This window comes from Capra hircus, chromosome 10 (genome assembly GCF_001704415.2).
Source record: "Capra hircus breed San Clemente chromosome 10, ASM170441v1, whole genome shotgun sequence".
NCBI lineage: Eukaryota > Metazoa > Chordata > Mammalia > Artiodactyla > Bovidae > Capra > Capra hircus.
Window position 1 is genome coordinate 16,184,818 of NC_030817.1, and position 18,688 is coordinate 16,203,505.

The window sequence follows — 18,688 nt, forward strand, 5'->3', positions numbered from 1 at the left end:
GGAAAAAGATATTCCACACAAATAGAGACCAAAAGAAAGCAGGAGTAGCAATACTCATATCAAGTAAAATAGACTTTAAAACAAAGGCTGTGAAAAGAGACAAAGGACACTACATAATGATCAAAGGATCAATCCAAGAAGAAGATATAACAATTATAAATATATATGCACCCAACATAGGAGCACCGCAATATATAAGACAAATGCTAACAAGCATGAAAGGGGAAATTAACAATAACACAATAATAGTGGGAGACTTTAATACCCACACACCTATGGATAGATCAACTAAACAGAAAATTAACAAAGAAACACAAACTTTAAATGATACAATAGACCAGTTAGACCTAATTGATATCTATAGGACATTTTACCCCAAAACAATGAATTTCACCTTTTTCTCAAGTGCTCACAGAAACCTTCTCCAGGATAGATCACATCCTGGGCCATAAATCTAGCCTTGGTAAATTCAAAAAAATTGAAATCATTCCAAGCATCTTTTCTGACCATAATGCAGTAAGATTAGATCTCAATTACAGGAGAAAAACTATTAAAAATTCCAACATATGGAGGCTGAACAACACGCTGCTGAATAACCAACAAATCACAGAAGAAATCAAAAAAGAAATCAAATTATGCATAGAAATGAATGAAAATGAAAACACAACAACCCAAAACCTGTGGGACACTGTAAAAGCAGTGCTAAGGGGAAAGTTCATAGCAATACAGGCATACCTCAAGAAACAAGAAAAAAGTCAAATAAATAACCTAACTCTACACCTAAAGCAACTAGAAAAGGAAGAAATGGAAACCCAGGGTTAGTAGAAGGAAAGAAATCTTAAAAATTAGGGCAGAAATAAATGCAAAAGAAACAAAAGAGACCATAGCAAAAATCAACAAAGCCAAAAGCTGGTTCTTTGAAAGGATAAATAAAATTGACAAACCATTAGCCAGACTCATCAAGAACAAAGGGAGAAAAATCAAATCAATAAAATTAGAAATGAAAATGGAGAGATCACAACAGACAACACAGAAATACAAAGGATCATAAGAGACTACTATCAGCAATTATATGCCAATAAAATGGACAACATGGAAGAAATGGACAAATTCTTAAAAAGTAAACTTTCCAAAACTGAACCAGGAAGAAATAGAAAATCTTAACAGACCCATCACAAGCACGGAAATTGAAACTGTAATCAGAAATCTTCCAGCAAACAAAAGCCCAGGTCCAGATGGCTTCACAGCTGAATTCTACCAAAAATTTAGAGAAGAGCTAACACCTATCCTACTCAAACTCTTCCAGAAAATTGCAGAGGAAGGTAAACTTCCAAACTCATTCTATGAGGCCACCATCACCCTAATACCAAAAACACAAAAAAAAGAAAACTACAGGCCAATATCACTGATGAACATAGATGCAAAAATCCTTAACAAATTCTAGCAATCAGAATCCAACAACACATTAAAAAGATCATACACCATGACCAAGTGGGCTTTATCCCAGGGATGCAAGGATTCTTCAATATCCCAAATCAATCAATGTAATTCACCACATTAACAAATTGAAAAATAAAAGCCATATGATTATCTCAATAGATGCAGAGAAAGCCTTTGACAAAATTCAACATCCATTTATGATAAAAACTCTCCAGAAAGCAGGAATAGAGGAACATACCTCAACATAGTTCAGTTCAGTCGCTCAGTCGTGTCTGACTCTTTGCAACCCATGAATCACAGCACGCCAGGCCTCCCTGTCCATCACCATCTCCGAGTTCATCAGACTCATGTCCATCGAGTCAGTGATGCCATCCAACCATCTCATCCTATGCCCTCCTCCCAGCATCAAAGTCTTTTCCAATGAGGCAACTCTTCACATGAAAAAGTACTGGAGTTTCAGCTTAGCATCATTCCTTCCAAAGAAATCCCAGGGCTGACTCCTCAGAATGGATGGATCTCCTTGCAGTCCAAGGGACTCTTAAGAGTCTTCTCCAACACCACAGTTCAAAATATCAATTCTTTGCTCAGCCTTCTTCACAGTCCAACTCTCACATCCATACATGACTACTGGAAAAACCATAGCCTTGACTAGATGGACCTTAGTCGGCAAAGTAATGTCTCTGGTTTGAATATACTATCTAGGTTGGTCATAACTTTTTTTCCAAGGAGTAAGTGTCTTTTAATTTCATGGCTGCAATCACCATCTGCAGTGATTTTGGAGGCCAAAAAAATAAAGTCTGACACTGTTTCTACTGTTTCCCCATCTATTTCCCATGAAGTGATGGACCAGATGCATGATCTTCGTTTTCTGAATGTTGAGCTTTAAGCCAACTTTTTCACTCTCCTCTTTCACTTTCATCAAGAGGCTTTTTAGTCCTCTTCACTTTCTGCCATAAGGGTGGTGTCATCTGCATATCTGAGGTTATTGATATTTCTCCTGGCAATCTTGATTCCAGCTTGTGTTTCTTCCAGTCCAGCACTCATGACGTACTCTGCATAGAAGTTAAATAAGCAGGGTGACAATATACAGCCTTGACATACTCCTTTTCCTATTTGGAACCAGTCTGTTGTTCCATGTCCAGTTCTAACTGTTGCTTCCTGACCTGCATACAGATTTCTCAGAGGCAGGTCAGGTGATGGTATTCCCATCACTTTAAGAATTTTCCACAGTTTATTGTGATCCAAACAGTCAAAGGCTTTGGCATAGTCAATAAAGCAGAAATAGATGTTTTTCTGGCTGGCTTTTTCCATGATCCAGCTCAATTTGATCTCTGGTTAGCTTGAATGTCAGGGAGTTCCAATTGCTGAAAGATTTTGAGCATTAATTTACTAGCACAATAGTAGTTTGAGCATTCATTGCCCAATGGTGAAACATTTCCCTAAAGTCAGGAACAGATGCCACTTTCACCACTACTATTCAACATAGTTTTGGAAGTTTTGGCCATAGCAATCAGAGCAGAAAAAGAAATAAAAGGAATCCAAATTGGAAAAGAAGAAGTAAAACTCTCACTGTTTGCAGATGACATGATCCTCTACATAAAAAACCCTAAAGACTCCACCAGAAAATTACTAGAGCTAATCAATGAATATAGTAAAGTTGCAGGATATAAAATCAACACACAGAAATCCCTTGCATTCCTATGCACCAATAATGAGAAAATAGAAAGAGAAATTAAGGAAATAATTCCATTCACCATTGCAACAAAAAGAAATAAAATACTAGGAATATATCTACCTAAAGAAACTAAAGACCTATATATAGAAGACTATAAAACGCCGGTGAAAGAAATCAAAGAGGACACTAATAGATGGAGAAATATACCATGTTCATGGATCAGAAGAATCAGTATAGTGAAAATGAGTATACTACCCAAAGCAATCTATAAATTCAATGCAATCCCTATCAAGCTACCAATGGTATTTTTCACAGAGCTAAAACAAATAATTTCACAATTTGTATGGAAATACAAAAAAACCTCGAATAGCCAAAGCAATCTTGAGAAAGAAGAATGGAACTGGAGGAATCAACCTGCCTGACTTCAGGCTCTACTACAAAGCAAAGTCATCAAGACAGTATGGTACTGGCACAAAGACAGAAATATAGATCAATGGAACAAAATAGAAAGCTCAGAGATAAATCCATGTACCTATGGACACCCTGTCTTTGACAAAGTAGGCAAGAATATACAATGGAGAAAAGACAATCTCTTTAACAAGTGGTGCTGGGAAAACTGGTCAACCACTTGTAAAAGAATAAAACTAGAACACTTTCTAACACCATACACACACAAAAAAAAACTCAAAATGGATTAAAGATCTAAATGTAAGACCAGAAACTATAAAACTCCTAGAGGAAAACATAGGCAAAACACTCTCCGACATACATCACAGCAGGATCCTCTATGACCCACCTCCCAGAATACTGGAAATAAAAGCAAAAATAAACAAATGGGACCTAATTAAAATTAAAAGCTTCTGCACAACAAAGGAAACTATAAGCAAGGTGAAAAGATAGCCTTCAGAATGAGAGAAAATAATAGCAAATGAAGCAACTGACAAACAACTAATCTCAAAAATATACAAGCAACTCCTGCAGCTCAATTCCAGAAAAATAAATGACTCAATCAAAAAATGGGCCAAAGAACTAAATAGACATTTCTCCAAAGAAGACATACGGATGGCTAACAAACACATGAAAAGATGCTCAACGTCACTCATTATTAGAGAAATACAAATCAAAACCACAACGAGGTACCAATTCACACCAGTCAGAATGGCTGTGATCCAAAAGTCTACAAGGAATAAACGCTGGAGAGGGTGTGGAGAAAAGGGAACCCTCTTACACTGTTGGTGGGAATGCAAACTAGTACAGCCACTATGGAGAACAGTGTGGAGATTCCTTAAAAAACTGGAAATAGAACTGCCTTATGACCCAGCAATCCCACTGCTGGGCATACACACTGAGGAAATGAAAATTGAAAGAGACACATGTACCCCAATGTTCATCGCAGCACTGTTTATAATAGCCAGCACATGGAAGCAACCTAGATGTCCATCAGCAGATGAATGGATAAGAAAGCTGTGGTATATATACACAATGGAGTATTACTCAGCCATTAAAAAGAATACATTTGAATCAGTTCTAATGAGGTGGATGAAACTGGAGCCAATTATACAGAGTGAAGTAAGCTAGAAAGAAATACACCAATATAGTATACTAATGCGTATATATGGAATTTAGAATGATGGTAACAATAACCCTGTATGTGAAACAGCAAAAGAGACACAGATGTATAGAACAGTCTTTTGGACTCTGTGGGAGAGGGAGAGGGTGGGATGATTTGGGGGAATGGCATGGAAACATGTATAATATCATATATAAAACGAATTGCCAGTCCAGGTTCGATACAGGATCCTTGGGGCTGGATGCCCCGGAGGGATGTTATGGGGAGAGAAGTGGGAGGGGGGTTCAGGATGGGGAACATGTGTACGCCCGTGGCGAATTCATGTTGATGTGTGGCAGAACCAACACAATATTGTAAAGTAATTAGCCTCCAATTAAAATAAATAAATTTTAAAAAACCCCTAAGATCATTTCATCTGGTCTCATCAATTCATGACAAACAGAAGGGGAAAAAGTAGAAGCAGTGACAGATTTTCTTTTTCTTGGGCTCCAAAACCACTGCATACTCTGATTGCAGCCATGAAATTAAAAGATGCTTGCTCCTTGAAAAAAAAAAGCTCTGACAAACCTAGATGGTGTATTAAAAAGCAGAGACATCATTTTACCAACAAAGATCCATATTTTCAAACTGTGTTTTTTACGGTAGTCATGTACAGATGTGAGATTTGGACCAGAAAGAAGGCCGAGCACCAAAGAATTGATGTTTTCAAATTGTGGTGTTGAAGAAAACTCTTAAGAATCCCTTGGACAGCAAGGAGATTAAACCAGTCAATCCTAGAGGAAATCAGTCCTGAATATTCATTGAAAGGACAATGCCGAAGCCAAAGATCCAATACTTTGACCACCTGACTGGAAGAACCAACTCATTAAAAAGATCCTGATGCTGGGAAAGATAGAAGGCAAAAGTAGAAGACAGTGGCAGAGGATGAGATGGTTCAATAGCATCACCATCTCAACGGACATGAATTTGAGCAAACTTTGGGAGATAATGGAGATCAGAGGAGGCTGGCATGCTGCAGTCCATGAGGTCACAAAGAGTCAGACATGACTTAGAGGCTAAACAACAACAATATGTGGAATCTACAAAAAGGGTAAAAAATGAACTTATTTACAAAACAGAAAGAGAGTTACAGGTGTAGAAAACAAATGTATGATCACCAGGACATAAGGAAGGGGTGTGGAGGGATAAATTGAGAGATTGTGATTAACATACATATACCATTATATATAAAATAGATTGCTAATAAGGACCTACAATAACACTAAGAGATGGGAATACTAGACCACCTGACTTGCCTCTTGAGAAACCTGTATGCAGGTCAGGAAGCAACAGTTAGAACTGGACATAGAACAGACTGGTTCCAAATAGAAAAAGGAGTACGTCAAGGCTGTATATTGTCACCCTGCTTGTTTAACTAATATGCAGAGTACATCATGAGAAACGCTGGGCTGGAGGAAGCACAAGCTGGAATTAAGATTACTGGGAGAAATATTAATAACCTCAGATATGCAGATGAAACCACCCTTGTGGTAGAAAGTGAAGAAGAACTAAAAAGCCTCTTGAGGAGAGTGAAAGAGGAGAGTGAAAAAGTTGGCTTAAAGCTCAACCAACATTCAGAAAATGAAGATCATGGCATCTGGTCCCATCACATCATAGCAAATAGATGGGGAAACAGTGGCTGACTTTATTTTGGGGGGCTCCAAAATCACTGCAGATGGCGATTGCAGCCATGAAATTAAAAGAAAGATGCTTACTCCTTGGAAGGAACGTTATGACCAATGTAGACAGCATATTAGAAAGCAGAGACATTACTTTGTTAACAAAGGTCTGTCTAGTCAAGGCTATGGTTTTTCCAGTAGTCATGTATGGATGTAAGAGTTGGATTATAAAGCAAGCTGAGCACAGAAGAATTGTTGCTTTTGAACTGTGGTATTGGAGAAGACTCTTGAGAGTCCCTAGGACTGCAAGAAGATCCAATCAGTCCATCTTAAAGGAGATCATTCCTGGGTGTCCACTGGAAGGACTGATGTTGAAGCTGAAACTCCAATACTCTGGCCACCTGATGCAACGAGCTGACTCATTTGAAAAGACCCTGATGCTGGGAAAGATTGAGGGTGGGAGGAGAAGGGGACGACAGAGGATGAGATGGTTGGATGGCATCACCGACTCGATGGACTTGAGTTTGGGTAAACTCTGGGAGTTGGTGATGGACAGGGAGGCCTGGCGTGCTGCGGTTCATGGGGTCACAAAGAGTCGGATACGACTGAGCGACTGAACTGAACTGAACTCATAACACTGTATAAAACTTTACTCAATACTCTATAATGGCTTATTTTGGAAAATAATTTTTAAAGGGTAGATATATGTATATCGATAATGGATTCACTTTGCTGTACGCCTGGGGCTAACACAACATTGCAAATCAACTATACTCCTATAAAAAAAATATTTTTAAGTACCATTAGGTAAAACATAAATTTGGTGTGCTCTGCTGTGTCAGGTTTGCAGAAAGGAATGGGGTGTTGGAAGACACAGGATGGGGGAGAGGGGAGGGCAAGGGTGAGCAAACCTCCATCAAGTTTTCTATTATTTTGAATGTGGCTTTTTCCTGGTTGGGCATATGTTGGGTTGCTGACTTTGAAAAACTCCCATAAGAAAGCTATTTTAGCCACTTTCTAGTTTATTCCTTGTATCTGTGGGAGGGACAAGGGTGTGGAGCTTCCTGGTCCACAATCTACTAAGGGACAGGCTGGGTGGGAAGGTCAAGGAAACTGAAGACGTAGACTTGATTCCATAGAATTGTCAGGCCCTCAGGACTGCCTGCCAAGGCAAGATGGCCAAGACAGAAGTCAGGCCAGGCTACCAGAGCCTCCTTCCCTGCAGTGCACTGAGCTGCAGGTCAAAGAAGCAGGATTAGAAGCTTCTGCTGTGGTTTCACCTCACAGGCCTGCAGGGCCTCTACCACCCTGCCCCACACTCCCCAGGGTTCCAGGATATTTTCAGAACCTCAAGTGAATCAGAATTATGAGCCCCACCCAAGCCCACCCTCCCGTCTCACTCTGGAGAGTGACTGAGATCCCAGCTCCTCCACCTGGGAACTGGACCCACCTACAGCAGCAAAGACAGGCCAGCCCTTACAGGAAGCCGGCTCCAGGCAGGAGGGCGCCTCCCCAGGGCACCGGGCCCCTCTCTCCTGGTGAGTTCACGTCTGATCACAAACCTCGCCTGGGAAGCCAGGTGGAAACACAGGCGCCTGGCCTATTCCCTAGAGGATCTGATTCGGAAGTCCAGGTGAGGGCCCAGGCATCTGTAGTCTGTCCTGGACCCACAGGTGAGGTAAATGGGCACCATTTGAGGGAGCACTGGTCTAGTTTCCTTCCTGGAGTGGCCAGCCTCTGAGCTCACCCACCTGCCTGTATCTTTGGTGAGCGCTTTGCATGAAGGTGAAACCAGAACTGGCATTCAGTTCCTCTTTACCTTCCCTAGAAGTCTCACCCTAGAAGTCTTATATAACCCACAATTTCAAACATTTAAAATAACAGTAATTGTAGTAAGTTTTTGAGTTTTATCAGCACATGAAAAAAGAGTTTGTAAGCTACACTCAAAAGACAAATATTACTTGATTTTAGTTACATGCATTATCTAGAACAGACAAATTCATAGAAAGTAGAAGAGCTTACTAGAGGCAGGAGGAGGGGGAAAGGACAGGTTGTTATTTAACCGGTACAGAGTTGTTGGGGATGAAGAAAAACAGTTTTGGGTACATATATTGGTAATTCTTATACAACCTTGTGAAACTAATGCCATTGAATTGTGTACACGTATGACTGGGTAAAATTATAAATATGTCTATTTCAACACAATTTAAAAAATCAGGTTCATAACATGCCCACCTTTCTGGCCCATAAACTCACAGAGATGCAAAGAATTTAAGATTCTCCTTTCAGAATGAAGGAAAAACAAAGGCTTTCCAGGACTTTCGTGGTTTGTAGGCCTTGGAAATCAGAGCAACAGTCCTACTTCATCCCCCTGCACTCAACTCTAACCTCCAGGGAAGGAGGTGGGCCCCAAGCTCTGCTCCCATTGTCCTGGCCTCAGCTGTGTATAAGGAAGGTGAGAGCAACACCGGGGCCAGCGGGGCCCCGACTGCTTTCCACGGGAAATGGGAGATACTGCGCTTGAGGAAAGCTGGTTCAATGGGCAAAAAACATCTGCCAAATTCTAAGACACAGAATAGTCTGACATGCAGGGACTGCTCCCCAATAAAGAACAGCAGCACAGAATTCACAGGCTCAAGCTGGTGAAGTAAGCTGAGGAATGAGATCATAAAGACGGCAACAGCAGGCTTTCTGCCTGCAGAGGAGATACAGTGGGTGACAGGAAAGGCCCATCCTTCTGTCTCCCCACTTTTCTCACACAGTCACTCAGCCACATTTAATCAGACTCATCTACACTTCACCTAGGGTCGCAAACACTGTTGCAGTCAGCAAACACAGGTTTCACACAGTGAGGCTGTTCGGTACAATGAACACTCAGTCCCCAGTGAACACCCACTCCTCCACCCACCTGATTGCCGAGGACAGCTATGGAGCAGGCTGTTGACACCTCATCATCTCCGAACCAGACGGAAGCAATGCGGGAGGGCATACCCAGGATGAAGACCTGGGCCACGGAGCAGATGACCTGGCCCAGCATGGTGACTGGGAAGAGATGTGGCTGCAGGCTGCCCAGCTTCACCCAGGCCCCCAGCGAGTTGAGAGCGGAGCCAGTGAGGGCGATGGTACGCAGGCCAAATTTCTCCAAGAGCCAGGCCACCGGCAGGAGCAGAGGGATGTAGGTCACCATGTAGCACATGGACAGCCAGTCGATGGCGAAGGCACTGACCCCGTAGAAGTGCATGAAGATGTTATTGATGGCGGCGTACTGGATCCACTGGAAGGCGTTGCACATGGAGTAGCAGCTGAACACCAGGACCACCGCCCACCGGCGCCTGCTCACCTTGATCATGAACTCTCTGTCCGAGACTCTGAACAGGGTGTAGCCACGGGCTTCTGCCTCAAGTGGGGACATCTGAGAAGGGGTGCCATCATGCTCCTGTTGGTTGGGATCTTCATCCTCCATGACTCCAACCTCTACCGGAGCCCTGAGCGTGTGCTAGGGACTCCAGCAGTCTTAAGAGACAGTGCTTTGACTGGTTGTCTGAAGCCCTCAGGCCACTTACCCACCTGTCCCAGAGTCCCAGAATAAAGGGAGGCCTGAGCCGACCGAAGAGCCTAGAGTGGGGCTCCCTGTGCTCCCCTCCCAGTTACTGCTCCCACTCGGCCTTTATGTCCCTCTGTCCCTGACTGCTATGCCCTTGGCTGGTGGAAAATGCCTTGAGCCAGTCCTGGCAACCTTCCAAGGCTTTCTGGCCAGTTCAGCCCATCAAAAACAGTTATCTGCTTGCACAAGCATTTTGTAGGACTCTGATAGCTCTGGGGCAGGCATTGGGGCCTGGCTCCACCTCACTCCCCCACCCTAATTCCCAACCCTTTTTGCTAGACTTTCAATATAAAGAGAAATTTATAGATTTCCCAGGCTGGTTGTGCTCTTGGGATAAAGTGAGTTATAGAAAACTTGTCTCCTATTTGCTTTCTCCCCAGACCTGGTCTTCGGTTAGGGAACTCAGAGTTGCAGCTGATTGGCAGGGTTCTTCTTTCCTTTGGATTCCCAGTGGCCTTCTACACGCAGGGACCTGAGTGGAGGGGAGAGGGGAGTTCTGAGATGCTGAAGACCCAGTGTCAGTTGAGTGAACTGCCTAGCCCTGCACACACTGTTAAGTGGGCTCTGCAGCCAGGTAGCCCTAGACTGCCCCCTGCTGGTCTGCAGCCCGTCCCAGGAGGTAAACCCTCAAGCCAAAGCCTGGAACACTCATTTATTTCAGCCCTGAGGAGAGATTAGAGGCCAGATCCTTCCTGGTTTCAAACACCAGCCCAGCTGCCCCTAGGTGTGTTCTGTAAATTAAGATTCTCCACATCTCCGTGTCTCAGTTTTTTGGAAAATCTGTGAAGCAGGGATGATGAGATAATGGTACCTACCTCACAGTATTGTCTGGAGGCTTGAGTGGGTTAAGATTTGAAAGCACTTGGAAAATTCCTGGCAGGTAGTAAGCATTCCAGGAGTGTCAGGTATCCTAACAATGAAAAACACACAAATGTTTCTATTGTGCTAAATCTGTGTACTATATTCGCTCATGTAAGCATCACAAGAATTCTGTGATGGAAGTGCTATCACTAGTGTGCGTTTTTTAGATTCGAAACCTGAGACACGAAGAAGGGAAGTCACTTCTCACTTGAGGTCTCAGCTGATGCAAGGAGGCATAATTCTTCTGCAAGTGTGTATCCGTTCATGATACATGCCAGCTATTCAGGCACAGTCTGGGGAGAGCCGTGTTGGCATCGCCTTGGGTTTATTACAAAGGCAGAAGCCCAGCTTCACCCCAACCTCCTGAATCAGCGCTGCATTTTAGAAGACCTCTAGGTGATTCGTTTGCTTGCATATTAAAGTTCAAGTGCCGCTGGGTGCTGGGCTTTCTTGTTGTGTTCTTTAACTTTCACAGCAAAGGAAGAATTTAAGGCTCTGCGGATGTGGTTCTAGACTTGTTCTGCACATTAAAATCACATGGGGAACTCCACATTCCCAAAGCCTCTGCCACACTCCAGAGCAGGTCTCTGAGAGTGGATCCAGCTGGCATGTTTAAAGTTGCAGCCAGGTTTGAGCACCCTTGTGGTTTGAGAGCCACTGGTTTCCAGGAGTGGTAACACTGCTTGAAGGCATCCAATTTTTCGGTAGAAATCATGAAGTCTTGGAGTATAGTAGAGTGTCTGAAGAGGGAACTCATACCCATCTAAGGACTTCTACATTAATTTCCCATCTTCTGTCTCAAAATTCCTAAGTTTTCCCCATCTTCTCCAGGGAGCATGGAACTTCCACTCTCGGGAAGCTCTCTGAGAGGCTTCACTGTTTCTTTCCCTAGGTTATCATGGTTCTCTCCTAAAACTCTGCAGATACATTCTTAACTTCATTTTATGGATCTGGAAACTGAGACCCAGAGAGTCAGAGGGTGTTATCAGAGCCCCACAGCTGACTGGCATCAGAACAAGCAGACCACTTTCCTGGGTCCCTTTCCACGAGTCTCTCCCATGTGCTTCTCTGGGGCAATGCTTGAGTTTAGTGACAATTCCCAAGTGTCTAACCTGGGATTCAAGTGGTATTTGGGGTTGCCTTGTGTGTGGAGGGAGTCAAGTCTACTGTGAGCCTTGGATTTAGTGTACTCAGGGTTTGTTCTACATTAGGGGCTTTGGGATCCTGGGCAGGTTATTTTACCTCTTTAGTCTTCAGTTTATGAATGTGTGAAATGAAGATTAAACTACATGTGTCATAGGGTTGCTGTGAGAATTGTTAATAATTAAGATAATGTGTCAATTGTTTTCAAAAACAATATTCTGACAGCCACCAAGTACTGTAGTACTGTCTCTTGGCTGATTCCCACCAGGGAGAGGAAAGGTATACAAACGTGGGGTGGATTTTACATTGAGAGAAATATTTTGTATTCAGGGAAGAAACATTCATTGAGCAGCTTACTACATGTTCTATTCATCAGTATATTCTGTCTATAGACATCAATTGGTATACGCTGAAGCTGAAGGAGAAGTACATTTTACTGTCTGCTTTCTTAAAGTCACCCTCTGACTCTCTGGTTCCTGGTTCTATTCCAATTGACTCCCGCAGGGAGCTAGAGAGAATCCCTGATTTTGAGTTCAAGTCTCCCTGGTTCTGCACAGAAAGGTTAGAATGTCTGCCCCTTGGAGGCCAACACTACCACCGGCGTTAGGAGCTGATCCTGAAGTCCAAAGGTGGTGGGTTTTTGTTTTTGTTTTTTTTTCCCTTAGTTTTCCTTTGGTTACATATCAAAGGCAAAGATGAGCTGGACTTAACGGTCAAAACAGATAGAGATGAGACAGGAAGACACCATTTGGCTGGGGATATTGAGGGAGGTAGGCCGTCCTCAATCCCTCCACCCCAAAAAACACATGTAGGGGTGGGCAGTGCCTCAGTTTTCTCTCTCCCACCTCCCACAGCACCAAACAAAGGCCTCCAACCCCAAGGGCTGCTCCCCACTGCAACCTGGGCTGTACATGCAGTGGTTTCCAGCAGTCCCAAGGTCAGGGGGTGTGGCACCCTTTTGGATTGCTTACCACCACCTCCACGGGGGCTGTAGAGTGACAGCATGGAAGATGTGAAGGGCATGGGCAGCTAAATAGCTAACGAATCAGATTGAGGCCCTCGGTGAATCCCCCTTAAAAATACTGACACGTGGAATTTGTATACATGTCACCCTTACGCATCCTGCATGTCATTTCCATGTGCAATACTGCACTTGCGACACCCTGTCTGCCTCAGCTTCCGCGCTTCCCGGGTATTCCAGCTGGAAGCTCTGCTGCATGTCTCTGTTCAGCCGGGGACCCTGGGTGAGGGAAGCCCCACTGCACGTGCCTGTCTCAGTATCTGTGCATAGAGTGGGCTGAATTTCTTGTCACTACGGAATTTTGAAAACTGGAATGAAGAGGAGAGCCGATCAGTTTACACAGAGAGAAGAACAGGTTCTTAAAACATTTTCAAGAAAACAGGTGCAGAGTGTCATCTGGCTGTCGTTAAGCCTGGAACCTGGAGGTCAGTAGAACAATGTTTTCTGAAGGAGAACCATTTCCTGCCTAGAATCCTACACGGAGACCACCAAAGGGGAAAAAAAGTACTAGAAAAGAATCAAACACTCTCACACGTGTAAAGTTTTTTAAAGGCACTTCCTTCTCCTCTCAAGAAGCTGCTAAAGGATGTGCTTCACCAAAATGAGGGAGGAAACCGAGAGAGAGTAAGATGTAAGATCGAAGAAGCCAGGACGTCAATCCCAGGAAAGGAAAGGGGACTCAGCAAGACGACAGCAAAGGAACATCCAAGGGGACAGCTATGGGCCAGGTGGAGAAACCGCCTGTTCAGACTGAAGCCGATCAAATACTCCAGGAAAGATTGGTCAAGATGACCCTGAGAAGACTGTGTTTTAGAAAACTGAAAGAGGTTACAGACTGGGAGAGAATTAGGAATGGGACTCGTGATCAGTACCACAAATATAACTAAATAAATGGGGAGGGGAGGCAATCTTAAATTCCAGTGAAATATAAAAAGCTATGGAGGAAAAGGGAACAAAGTCATGATTACCTTAAGAGACTCAGTTGTGAGCAACGCGAGCACAATCATAATAATATGAACACTGAACTTGAAACAATCAAATTTGACAAGTGTATCGGGAGGATGGGGGAACAGGAAGTGGGTACATGCATGTGGCGGAGATGAGGGCGGGGTGAGCAGAGCTGAATCCTTGACTGCCATATTGGAAAGTCAGCGGATAATGCCAAACATGGATAAAATCAGGAGGTATCTGTATACCCATGTTATTTAGAGTGAGAAAGGTAAATACCAAAGAATCATCTGCTAATGGCTGAAATAGTTGCCTCAGGGGACCAGGAAAGCAAGGTCGGCAATGATATATTTGGTAGATGATAATTTGAGTTTTTTAAACTATGCAAAACTTTGGTTTAAAAAAACCTCAAAATGTAAAAATAGATCAATAATAGAGATGGAGCTGCTTCTCTGAGGCCCACAGGTGATGTCCAGGGGTGAGGCCAATTCCATCCTGGACTTTATAATGTTGGTGCCAAAATGAACACTGCGTCTCCAACCCTGGAGCTGCAGGGAAGCCTCTTCAGTTGAGCTGTGTCCTCCAAAGCTGTGCTGGGTGTCTCCTCAGAAAAGCAGGTGTGTGTTCAGAGGCCCTGTTACCTGCACTCAAGTCTTCACCCTTCTCTGCCTTCCGTCTGCTTCTAGTGGCTCTCAGGCTTGCAGCCTCTGTGGGGGTCTGATGCCTTCTATAATATTTGTGACTCACCTGCTGCCCCAGCATCCAAAGGCCGACCCAGGGCTGCTTCTCCCCTGAATCCTATGTGTCATGAGGAGCTCTGCCAGCTCGCAGTCAGCCAGACCCAAGCCCTGAGAGGCACCATTACTGTGTCCCCTTGGTGCTGATCTCCTCACCTTCTTACTTCAGATCTCATGGCTTCTCACCTTGGTCCTGTGATGCCATCTTCATCGTTCTTACATGTCTTATTCACATCACTCAGTTCCACAGGGCATTTCATTTCCGTCCCAGCCTCTGCCCTGCCTTGAACGCTCCAGTAGCCACCCCTCGCTTCCAGAAGGTTCTCAGTCCCTGACTTAGCACACAGGAGGTTGTGATGTCTCTCTGGCCTCCACTCCCACCCCTGCTCACTCCCACCTTTCCCTCCACGTGCTGCACCCGCCTGCCACTCCCAGGCAGCACTAGGAGCACATCATGCTTGTGCCACGCTTGCGCCACGCATGCTCACAGCGTGTGCCATGCTTCACTGCAGGACAAGCGTCACATCCTCCAGGAAGCCTTCTGTAGCGCCCAGGTCTGAGTCAGAGGTCACCTGCTCACCTTTCTGGTAGCTCCTTTCTAGTGGCAGCATGAACGCTTGTTTTCCTCTTTAAGTCCTCTGTTTTCCATGGGTTCTTTGAGGTTATGAGTCATCCCTCTCACAGTCAATCCTGAACCTCTTAGCTTGCTAACTGGCCCCAGAAGGGCATGAAGGTGTAATTGAAGTGACTTCCGAGAGGCAATTCCTGAGTGTGCCCCTCCAGAGACCTCAGCGTGGATGAAAGCATATCCAGCTCTTACCCAGCCCAAGCTTGCTCTGCTCGCCACACGATAGGGCAGTAAATGGGAGATGAGTTGCTGGGGGCAACGAATAATGACTTTAATCAGGAAGCTAGCAGACCAAGAATTTGACAGCCTACTGTCTCAAAAAACCTATCTTCCCTCAGTCTGAAATGGTCTCCTTTTATACTTAAAACTATCCACAACAGAGGAAGTGAGCGGCCACTGTGACGGCAACCAATGGCTGAGGGACCTCCAACAGTTTCTGGCTAACATGTCTGCCCCACCCCTATTATAATTCCCATGTATCAATCTAGATACAATCCAGTGGGGATAAGGGGTGATAATCTTTCCAGCCACTTCCTGCTAAACAGGGATGATGAGGGCAAGGTTGTGAAATGGAATTGATCAGCATTGGGCTAGGAATATTTAAAAATTTTAGTAAATAATACAATTCTCTTTCTTCAAATACAGCTATTTCATCAGATACCTGATGAAATTTCTTCTACAAGGAAATTTTAATGTCAGTATTTGTCTTTTTTGAAGAGCAACCTTAAGGCTTTTAAGGGCTCACAAACCTATTGCACTCTAGGCCTCTCAGGAGTTGGGTCATTTTCTGATGGCAGTGGGGCTGCTTTGACCTGAATGTGATGTATCCATGGCTTTACTCCAGCTAACTTCACAGATGACTGCATGGTAAGTAAAACCAGGGGCTCCCTGGTGGCTCAGAGCTAAAGAATCTGCCTGCCAAGCAGGAGACCCGGGTTCGATCCCTGGAGAAGGAAATGGCAACCCAATCCAGTATTCTTGCCTGGACAATTCCATGCACAGAGGAGCCTGGTGGGCTGCAGTCCACGGGGCTGCAAAGAGTGGAACACGACTGAGAGACTAAAACTTTCACTATTACGTGTGGGGCTTCTATAATCAAATTGTCCACATATTGGAGGAAGAGTCCTTCATCCAATTTGAAGTTTCTACGGTCCCTAACCAACACTAATGTTTCCCAAAAAGGTCAGGGGAATTCTTTTGCGCTGTACCACGTGCAGCATGTGGGATCTTAGCTCCCCAACCAGGGATAGAACCTGTGACCCCTGCAGTGCGGTAGAGCACGGAGTCTTAACCACGGACCATCAGGGAGGTCTCCAAGGCAGGGGAATTCTTAAATCCTTGAGGCAGGACTGTCCGACTATACTGTTGGACTATCTGTTCTTGTGGGATATTGTTCAAAAACAAACAGCTGCTATGATTCTTCTGTGATAGGAATGCAGAGAAGAAGCATCTTTCAAGTCCAAAACTGACAACCAGCTTTAATTCTCCTAGAATAGTTGAAAGCAGAGTGGATAGTTGTAAGTAGCTGCCACAAGGTACAAATCTTAGACTATTTCATTACTAGCCCTCAAGTCTTAGACAAGGCAACACTCTGCTGAGTTTGAATTTTTAACTGGGAAGATAGAGGTGTTATATGGAGACAGACAAAGTGTAATCAGTCCTGTTTTCAAAAACTTAAGAGAATTGGCTGAATTCCCTTGTGGGTTTCTTGCTTAAGGGGGTATTAGGTGTCCCAGCATCCCTTTTGAATGGGGTTTGTATTAGCCTTGTGTTTTTGCCCTATCCTGGGGTGCCATCAGCCTGCACTTCCAGCCTTACCTTTCTGTAGGCCTCGGAGGAGAGGTGCTGGGAGACAAGAGTCTGTATCCTTTTCTGGGATGTCCATGAGTGCCATGTAGGCATACAGCATGCTCTGGTGGGACCCTGATGTCAAATTCCTCTAACAGGAAAGTTACTTGAGCATTTAATTTACAAAGGAGATCTTGGCCCAAAAGAGACTGGACACACTGGCCTATGCAAGATACTGTGATTCAGCGTAAGGTCCCCTAATTGACATTCTAAAGTTTGTCAAAAGAACAATTGTGTACTTGTTCAGAAACTGTCGTGACCAAGATGGATTGAGATGCTTTCTGTGCCACTGTGGTGTTTACCACAGAGTGTGTTCCACCCATATCTGTCAGAAAGTCAGTCAACTTTCCCCCCTGTTGAAGTCCCCCAGGGCTCCTGTGGGGAAACTGGAACTGGATGCCTCAAGTCCAAGGGAGATCTCGGGCCTCTTCATTCATTAGAGTGCTCCTCTCTTTCTACCATATGAGAGGCTCCGGTCTTTCTGTCGTTGTTTTCTTTCTCATTCCTTATCCCTGGGCATCCTGTTTTCCGGTGCCTTTCCCCCTTACAGTAGGTTTGTTGTTCCCTTCCCAATAGTGGCTTACCTCTCTTCAGGTTCCTACCCACCTGGTAATCCAAAGCTGCTGCCAGAAAAGTCAGGTTCTGTCCTGTATCCTCTGGCTTCTCTTGTTGTTCCCTGTTGTTGAACACTTTAAAAGCAACATCTACCAGTAGAGAAAGCGTCATTCCAAATGCACCATGTAGCTTTTATATAATTTTATTCTAATATGTAGGGCGCTTTGCTCAATGGAGGTCATTGTTAACATTCTCAAATTTTCAGGGGCTTCAGGGTCTGCACTAGCATTGCAGCTATAAGCTTTATAACTGCTTTCTAGAAACTCTGATGGATCCTCATTGGGTTTTGGTGTAGCTCTTGACTTTTTCTTAAGCTCTTTTGCCTAGATACTCCCTTTCGGGGGCCTGCTGAGATGCACTTCCTGTAATGCTCTAGGAGCAGCGTACCTCCATTATTAGGAGCCCAGGCAGGCTCAGCAGTCAGAACTGCCAGATTCGCTTTGGAGTTCCGTTGGGATCTGCTTGAAGAGGCTGCTGTATTTCCTCTCTAGCCTTGATGACTGTCTTCCTTTCATCCCCAGTAAGCATCTATTCATAAGACTGCAAATGTCTACCCAAGAGCAAGGGTGAGCGGCAAAGGCAGAATGAAAAGTCCAGTCGTGTGGAGGGGGTCCTCTCGGTATGCAGGGTTATGGTATTTCTAATTAAATATATCCGAAGTTGAGAATAGATTGTCCATCAGTAGAAACCAGGCTGGGTGACCATCTGCATTAAGGCTTCCTATGGGATATCAACACAAGGGCAATTGCCCTGCTCTAGAAGTGGCTCCTGGTCCAAACTGGGTACCCTTTTCAGGGGTTAGATGGTGACACCAAGCCAGGCCCCTGTGCCCCAGGGGTTAAGATAGAAACTTCTAAATGATCCCCGTAAGCAGAGGAAGGAGGAGGCAGTGACGGTCTTGGTGACACAAGGAGTGGTTGGGACAACTGCCAGTGAAGCC

At 44.3% G+C, this 18,688-nt stretch overlaps 1 protein-coding gene across 1 annotated transcript in view; it reads right to left on the reverse strand.

Annotated features, from left to right (window-relative positions):
* The window catches only part of LOC102175964 (feline leukemia virus subgroup C receptor-related protein 2), a 30,055-nt gene extending 20,249 nt beyond the window's left edge, over window positions 1–9,806 (reverse strand). Inside the window, exons 1-2 of the mRNA XM_018053757.1 lie at window positions 9,252–9,806; window positions 30–45 (exon numbers count right to left, since the gene is read on the reverse strand). Coding sequence (XP_017909246.1) covers window positions 30–45; window positions 9,252–9,806 — 571 coding nt within the window. The remainder of the gene's footprint in view (window positions 1–29; window positions 46–9,251) is intronic.